The sequence below is a fragment of the Lipotes vexillifer genome, unplaced genomic scaffold (assembly GCF_000442215.2).
Source record: "Lipotes vexillifer unplaced genomic scaffold, Lipotes_vexillifer_v1.1 scaffold777, whole genome shotgun sequence".
Classification (NCBI taxonomy): Eukaryota; Metazoa; Chordata; class Mammalia; order Artiodactyla; family Lipotidae; genus Lipotes; species Lipotes vexillifer.
The window spans coordinates 157016-165761 of record NW_006784423.1 but is presented as its reverse complement, the minus strand read 5'-3'; the positions used below and the strand labels follow the sequence as shown (position 1 = coordinate 165761).

General features: G+C 47.9%; 2 protein-coding genes across 2 annotated transcripts in view; one reads left to right on the top strand and one right to left on the bottom strand.

Moving 5' to 3' along the window:
- Nucleotides 1–4457, top strand: part of CCDC138 (coiled-coil domain containing 138) — a 49392-nt gene extending 44935 nt beyond the window's left edge. Inside the window, 2 exon segments of the mRNA XM_007456837.1 lie at nt 2464–2602; nt 4292–4457. Of these exon segments, the coding sequence (XP_007456899.1) occupies nt 2464–2602; nt 4292–4457 (305 nt within the window).
- A 3214-nt stretch (nt 4458–7671) lies between these two features.
- The window catches only part of EDAR (ectodysplasin A receptor), a 15466-nt gene continuing 14391 nt past the window's right edge, over nt 7672–8746 (bottom strand). The window contains exon 11 of the mRNA XM_007456836.1: nt 7672–7994. Coding sequence (XP_007456898.1) covers nt 7672–7994 — 323 coding nt within the window. The remainder of the gene's footprint in view (nt 7995–8746) is intronic.

Below are 8746 nucleotides of genomic sequence, written 5' to 3'. Positions count from 1 at the left end.
GGGTTGGGGGTTGGTGAGAATTCCCGAGGTTGTGTCCCCTCCCCCGTGTCTTGCGGAAGAGGCGCATCGAGGTGGGCTCAGGCCCTGCTCTGGAACTTCGTGCTTCTGTCCTGGGCTGCCTGCTGCCAGTTTTCAGGTCATGATGGGGACTTCTCCCCTTCCTGTGTCTGTGTGTGGGTTTGGTTTTTGGAAATGAGGTTGTTTTTTGTTTCATTCGTTTCACGACTTTTGATCCGTATGGCTAGGTGTTGGGGAGAGAAATTCCCTCAAGCACTTCCGTCCCGTTTTGACCAGTGAGGACACCAGTGAGGGTCAGAAGGGGGCTCGCCCGGCTCGTGGGCCTTTGGTCCTTCCTTTCCTCTCGTACTGGCCGCGCGTATTCGAACTGAAATTCCTCTACGCTTAAAACATATATAATGAATTTAAACACGGTAGTACTGAAGAGAATGTTGACTATAGTGTCTCACCCTTATCGGTAAACCTCAGCGAATGCAGGTATGAATCCTAGCGTTTCCTTTCTCTTGTTCGACGTCTGTCTCACAGGTCAGAAGAGAGATAGGAAGTCAGGCCAGTGAACCTCTTCTGCTTCTCACAGGCCTTTATAAGCTTTACTTTTAAAATATGCGGGTATTTTAAACTCTTTGCATGGTCTTGGCCTTTTTCCATTACAGAGGTCATACAAGGAAGTTCACTTTTATTTGGAAGTGCTTACTTGTAAATATCTGTGTTTAATTCATGCCAGGACCTGATTTACACGTAAAGTAAAGCAAAATAAAGGGAGATGCACTCCCTTACACTTTTGCAATTTACAAACAACTATCATAACTTTCTTAGGCGTTTTGGGGGCTTTTGAATGGACAGCATTGACACTGTGGCCAGCAGCAGTGCTGAGAGCTGCCAGAGGTGTGGCTCCGGCAGTGACTGCTCTCCCCGGACCTCACTCGTCAGCCGTGCAGTGGTCAGCCTTCCTTCCGGTTGAGAGTGACTTGCACCACGGGTCTCAGGATCTGATCCAAGGAAGGTGTACAGTTGCTCAGCGAAGCTGCTTGAACTCTCACTGTATTTTTAATCTATTTGCAGATTATGTGCACCATACTCGTAACCTAAAGTTCATTCTTCAGAAAGAGTCTGTGTGTCTGAGATTGAAACACATGTAGACACTTGGTGCACTCCTGTGGGGAGGTGTGCATTTCCCCTCCAGCTTCTCACCGCGGGGTCCCGTGCAAAGGGCACACCGACCTTGTTTCCATGCTTTCACTTCCTGTTACCAAAACATTCCTCCGACCGTTATTTTGGGTTTTGCCAGTTTCACTACTTAATAGTTTATTTTACTCAGTGCACCATCAAAATACTGACATAGAGTCTTTCCGGCTGTGCTTATGTGCTCAAAAAGAATGATGAGTGCAAATTTCTCTTATTCTTATGTCCTTTAGTCACTGATTTGTGCTTGAAATAAAGTTGTCTCCATTGTGGGAGCCCCTGAGTTTTACAGGGGAATTTAACTATTTTAAAGGCCACAGCTTAATGTTATTGTATGATTTTTGTTTCTGTCCAAGCTTCCCTAATTACAAATGTAAGTGATTTACACATTGGAAAGCATTTTTACACATTGTTTTGTTCAGTGCAGCTTTCAGTTTTCACAGTTACAGACTTTACAGGGACTCTCTTTCATACACCTTTGTAAATACGTCTCTGTCAGAGTCAAAGGATTTACACACTTAAGTCTTTTCATACGAATTTGGCAAATTCCAGTTATTTCATTGCATCAGTACTGAGTTGAATATTTTTACTGCTTTTGTTCTGTTGTGAGTTGCTTGCTTGCACCCTTTGCTCATTTCTAAAAATATTAGGTCCATCTTTTTCTTAGTGATTTATAGGAGCTCTTTTTATAGTAAAATATCACTTCTTCGGGCAAATATATTACGAGGAGATTTCTGCCCCCAACTCCCGCCCCACCAAGTTTGGCATTTCCCTTTTGTTTTGCTTTTTAGATCTTTCGCCTTTTAATTTGTTCTCATTTCTTTTACATAGACATTTAAAGTTTTTTACTTTATAAAATTTTTCAATCTTTTATGAATCTTTCCCATTTTTGCTTTTATGCTTTAAAAAGTTTTTTCCTATTCAGCGATTATGTAGGTTGTCATTAGCACATAAATGAAATTCTTAAACTTAGGGTTTTTAAAAAATTACTACCCCAACAGAATTTCTTATTGCTAAGTATTTAAACAGCCTCCTCTTACGGACTTTCTTCTAGATTCCGCTTAATGGAAGTTTGACACCAGGGGAAATGGTCTTACCTTCGGTTTGCATCATTCAACAAGAGCCAGTAGTATTTTTAATTCTTCAAGTGATGGTACTTTTCCCCATAGTTTAGGAGGGGAAAGAATGAACACCCAATTCAGGGTTGGTGAGCCCCGTCCGCAGGCGCGCTGGCCCCTCACCGCGGACCCGCCTGTCTCGCAGGGTTCCTGCAGCCCTTCCTGCAGGTGTGCAGCTGCTCCCTCTTCTTCCGAACCTGCTCGGTGCTGCTCCGGGGCCCGAAGCTTGACGTCCACATCCTAGAGAAGCTCAGCATCATCCTGCAGAAACTGTCCAAAATCAAGTAAGAATTTCGTATTTCTAATATTTTTTGTTCGGACGTATCTCACTGTGATCATTTAGATGTTTCCGAATCCTGTAGTGGCTCAACTGTGATGAGTAAATCAAAGTTTCCAATAAATGTGTAGAATATTAACACTGATCCAAGACCACACGCTTAGGGACAGAGTGAACCCTCGAACAGCTTCCTGCACACTGGTATTCTGTGATGCAACAGGTGAAAATAAGGGAGAGAATAAAAAAATATATTTTGTAGATCCTTATTATTGACTGCAGTGAGTTTAGGGAAGAGAATGAATCAGGCAGAAAAGATTTTAAATGATGCTGGTAGCAAACTCTTATGGGCATGCTACTGCCACTAGTTTGGTTTTATTGCAAGAATTGAGGGCTTTCTTTTCATATTTCTTCTTTCCCCAGTGCACACATCAGTATAACCAGTTTATAAATTATAAAAAAAGGACATAGGCTTTAAGCCGTGTTTTCCTGGAGTCTTGTATACGCCAGTGTTTCCCTTGAGGCACCTCTGAGCACCTTCTGTCCGTTGCGTTTTTATGACGGTGCAGCGCTGGGCTGGTTCAGCTCCTCTGCCCGCCCCACCCCCGGCCCCTCGCCTGTGACCTCCATGGCAGCGAACCTGGGTGTCTCGCCAGGCCTCAGCATGCAGGGGTGGTGAATACAACGCATCCTGAAATTCCTTGTGGCTGTGTGACCGCAGGTCCATCTCTTCTGTTTTGTGTCGCACACCGTACCGCACTGTAGGGAATTATTAATTGTCAGGTTGTAACCTCATACGCAACTCACCAACTTATTAGTTTAGCTCTGGTATCAGCTAAACTTGTCAGTTCATTGTCTTCCTTTGCCTGCAGGCTGACTGGCTGTGATTGTCTCGATTTGTAATCAGTAAATTCTCGAGGAGGCGTGTTGCCGTTTACCCTCTGTGGCGGCACAAGGCTGCAGTGGCATCACTTAGGTTTAACTCCTTCTCAGCTCTTAATCCCTGGGCTTTGTTAAGTAGTGCGCAGTGCAGCCGTGTCCTTGGGCCCGAGTGCTTTACGGCTGGCAGTGTGTTTTGCAGTTCGTGTTCATTTCAGACGTAGATGAAGAGCTAGAACGAAGCTTGAATGAGGAGCTGGGAGTAGCTGACGCCCAAGCGAGTCTTAGGGTAAATCTGTAAACCCTTCTGTATCGGGTGGTGGTCACGAGGGTCCAGGGTTACTGGAGAGGCAAACAGGTAGATGTACTCAAGGAAATGGGAAATATGCTACCAGGTGTCATTCTCACTGATCGAAAGTGAAGTTACTGACTGGTTACTATACAGAGGATGGTTGCAAAGGTATTTTGGAGCCAAGTCAAGAGGCCAAGTAATATTCTGCTACATTAGAAAGCCCAGCTTACTTAAAATAAGGGGGTCAAGTATTCCACTCTCTCCAGCTGTGAGGGAAAAGTCCGCTCTAGTAGTGAATAGGGTGCACGTTTCAGGATGGTAAAGCATTCTCTTTTCTCCTTGAATACTTTTCCACTTTAGGCCCATTTCATACAAGCTGTTTTGTTTGTCTTGGCATGTTAATCCTTTAGTTACCTATTTCCTCCGTTATTTTTAAAGACAGGTGCCATTTCCCCACATTTACACATAACGTATCTCTCACTGTTCCTAAGTGTGTGTAACTAAATTAATGTGCTCATTCTCTTACAGGAGTAATAAGAAGCTCTTTGAACTCTTTACAGTTCATCTGAGGCTTCAAGAAATACAAAGGACGACACATCCAGAGCATGCATTTCTCTGTATTAACCTGAATTCAACTCTGTTCAATTTGGGTTTAACAAAATGCAACTCCCTGGCCGCCAGTACAAACCCTTAGGCTGGCTCATTATTATTTATAGGTATTACCTATGTGTTGCTACTTGTAAGATTGTAAAAGTCACCAAAGTAACGACCAAGTAAAGTTATGAGTAGCATCATTTATCATGAAAAATGGAAAAATTTTTTAACCTTAAAATGGAACCTGCAGGCGCTGTGGAATGTGGATTTTTTCCATTCAGCTAAGGTGGTACTAATGCACACGATGGAATTTTCAGGGTTAATGAGCCTGGAGTTACATTTTGTAGAAACGTTTTAGGAAAATTCTTTGGAATAAATTGGCGTTCATGTGGGAACAAGGTTAGAGCGTGTCACCGTTCTCTTTTCTTAATATGTTAAAAGTCCCCCTTCTAGAAGCGTATGTACACACACTTTAGCTGCCATAGTTCCCGCACCCAGAGAGCTCTCTTGCCATCAAAGGTGAGTGACGTAGCCAGAGGTCTGGGTAGAGCTCGGGGCGTAGGACAGAAAACTGATACACAGAAGAAACCATCCTGAAGACTCACGGAGATTATCCTCTATCAGCATTTAATCTGGAAGGAAGTCTCAGGAAACTTGGGCCCCTTCAAAAGAATGACTGTGCTGTTTGTTTGTGAAGCAGAAACAGAAATCCATAAAGCGCTGGCTAATGTGATGGTGAGGCTTACAGGCACTTAAAAATGCAGAAGCGACAGTGAACGCGAGAAACAAACCCATCACCAGTGCTTGAGGAGGCGGAGCCAGTGCCGGGAGGGGGCGGCGGGCGCACGGCGGCAGGGCTGGCGCTTCCTTCCGAAGGGGCCGTGGGGCACAGGCCGAGCAGAGGCCGCGCTGAGAGCCGGAGTCGAGTGGGGACTGAAGGCCCGTGAGCGGCACGCCAGGCGTGATGGGCCGCCACCTGCAGGAGGAGAAAAGCAAGCCAGCTCCTGCGGTGCCAGAGGTCTCGGGAGGACTCACACCTAGTGAACATGCCTGGCGTCGGTGTTTTCAGATTTGCAGGTGTTCAGAAGTTATCCACTTACGTACCATTCCTGAGAAAAGAAACTGCACAGATTATTCTAACCAACTTAAAATTGAGTTTATTAACTCAACCTCGTACCAAAAGACTGTAGTGGGCTCTGGAACCACTGAAACATAAATAGGTTAAAAGATTTGTTGTTGTAATTTGTGTATAAAATGGAGTGAAATGTTAAATTCCTCAAAAGGGTAAATAATGGGGAAAGCAATAGTTAAGAGTGTTTGGATGAGACTCCTCTGTTAATCGATGTCAGAAACAGAATTACCGGGGGCCCTGGGGTCTAGGTGGAGACGGGGAGCTCTAGTGAACGGGAGCAGCTTTCTGCATTTTCACCGTCCATCTCAGTATTGACTTTGACAGAATGAGGGATAAAGAAGGCTTTCGGAAAATGTCAGAGTAACCACTATTAAAAGCAGTAAGAGATTGCTTTTAACTGAAAACTAAAATACGTATACAGACATGGCAAAACACAGAAAGCCAAGAACATGTGAAGAATAAAAATATATATTTAGGATAAGTAAGGGAGGTTTTTAAAATTACAAATAAATTCCGTATTGCCCTATGTTGATAAATTTGAAAATCTGGATGGAATGGACTGTTTTCTAGAAAAAGACAAACTTTCAGAATTGCCTCAAGAAACCTGCAATAGAAAATCATTAAAGTCTTATAAAAGCGTGAAAATTAATTTTTAAAATGACATTAATTCCAGATGTTTTGCAGGTGAATTGTTTTAACATTTCAAAGAGGAAACACTTAAAGCTATTTAAACTGGCCCAGAATGTAGGAAAAAACATTCATTTTATACAGATAGCATGAACCCAGTACCAAAAATTGTCAAAGAAAGTAAGAATAAAAGGTTCAAAAGTTTCAAAGAAATATGAACAAATCAACACCAACCGTATGTTACAGGAACATTAATCCACGACCAACTAGGGTAGCATGCATTCCAGAAATACCAGGTTGGCTTTCTGGTAAAAAATATATATAGTTTGCTGTATTAGCTGAGCAATGGTAGAAAGCCATACACTCAATAAATGCCTAAAAATATTATAATTCAACTTAGATTCCTGATAAAACTTACTACAGTAGGTTTAAAGGGCCGTGAAATCAGCAAAGTTACTGTGAAACACTGGACACGTGCCTGTTAAAAGTCCTGTGACACACGGTGGATGTTCAGGAATGCTAATGTGAGGAAGGCCTGGCACCTCCTGCAGCTCCACTTCCTTCTTTCTCACTTGAACTTTAGTTTCCCTGATTCAGAATCACAGACTAACCTCTTATTTGCAGAACAGAAACAGGCCTGGGGGGGGGACGAAAATGGCCCACGGTGGCACGAGCAGACCAGGTCCCCAGACCCTGAGCCCAGGCGCTCCGTGGCTGCAGGCCTCACGTTCCGTGACGGGCTCGGCTCGGACGGCGCCACGAGGAAACCTGGGGTTACGTGGCTGGCCTCTCAGGAAGTCGTGACTTCCTCTTCCAAGCAGAGCCGACCACTTGTTTCTGTCTGAAGCCAGTGGCCTGTGTCCCTGAGCACTGCTGCCCGCAGAGGGTGCCACCCGAGTGCGGGTGAGAGCGGGAAGCGGTGCAGGGATCCTGGCCCCCAGGCTGGACTCACGCAGCGGCGAGGTCGGCTGTGGCGGCCCTTGACCAGACGCCCTGCGGACCAACGCGTGGGGCAAGTGGCAGGGGGCTTCTGTGTGGCCGGAAGGGCTGCAGGGAGACGGTGACCCCAGGGGCCACGTGGGTGGTTCAGACCCACGCTGAGCCTGGAGCAGGAGGGCGTGGCGCGGGGCCTGCCTCTTGCAGCTTTCTCAGCCTTAGAGCTGTGTTCCTCGTGGCGACGCCCGCCCACCTGCTTCATCTCCCAGAGGAAGCGCTCCCCCGCTCGGGTTCTGTGCCGTCTTCCAGGCGAACATCTGTCTCTCCCGGGCTGTGAAGTCCCCGCAGCCAGGGACCAGAGGCTTCACGTCTGTCCTCCCGGCACTGCTGGTGCACACGGGTGGCGCCGACCGTGTCCGCGGAGCAGGGAGTGGCAGGCGGGCCGCTCGGATGCGCACAGACTTCGCTGGGGCTGGCGAGGCCGGCGGGCCGGCACGTCCACGTGGATTTCTGTCTTTGGTTAGACCGGGAGACGGGCCTGTTTCCTCCCGTTCCTCGGACCAGCAAGGCATCCCTGGTGCACAGGAGGCAGCCCAGCCACAGGGTCCGCGGGCCCCGCTCAGGACGTGGGGGGCGGCGGGGCGGCGGGTGGCGGGATCCCCGCCCACTCCAGGATGTCTGCGCACAGGGACTCCACGGCGTCCAGCCGCTCGATCTGCACCAGCTTGGTGAGCAGCTCCGGAATGCTGTAGCCGGCCGTGCTGATGCGGTCAAAGAGCTGCAGGCCATCCGTCATGCCCCCGATCTCGTCCCGCTTGAGCCCGAAGCTCTCGGCCAGGTGGCGCCACGTCTTCACCACGGCCTTCTCTGAGCTGTACGTGGCGCTGAGCATCCGGCTGGCTTTCTCCAGGCAGTCGAACGGCAGCTCCGTGGGGCTGAGGCCTGCGCGACAAAGGGCCACGGTCAGAGACCGGCAGAAGCGCGGCACCTTCGAAAAGGCTTTCTAGGCTCTTTTTTAAAACTGTAAAATAAAACACAAGTGCAGAAAACCACACAGAATATATGCTTAAGGCGAACAACTCCTGGGACACTGCCAGCCACACGCGAAGCCCCTCCATTCCCCTGATCCAAGCAGCCCTCTAGGACACGGTGGGCCATCACCAACGCCTTTGATACGGGCCACCCTTAGTCAGGTGCCCCTGCCAGTATCAGATCCCTTTATGGGGACCAAGGTCACCTTCATGAAAGGTGCTCCAAGGACAGCCTGGCGTGGGTGTCATCTGAGCCAAGTCACTGCCAAGTCAGTGGCCTAGTGTCCCTCAGACCCCACTGTACGTCAGACTCGGCCGGGGGCACTTAAAAAAGAACGTGTTTCCACTTCTGGAAGATGCAGTAAACATGCTCTTCCCTCTTCCTCCTGGTAGCACAGCTAAAGACCCGGGACACACCCACAAGCACAGACAAAACGCCCGTCAAAAGCCTGCTCTCTCAGCAAGAAGAAAACACTCAGACAGTGACTGCCCTCTTACAGCCAGACACACACAACAGCCCCGGTCCCACTCCCTCCAAGGCCAGCAAAGCTGAGTGGGAGCCTGGGCGTCCACCCCCAGGAGGCCGTAGCACCAGGTGTGTCGGCAGGGCCAGGTGGGGACAGGGGCTTCCTCCTCACCAGCTGGTGACAAGCCTCCCCGCCC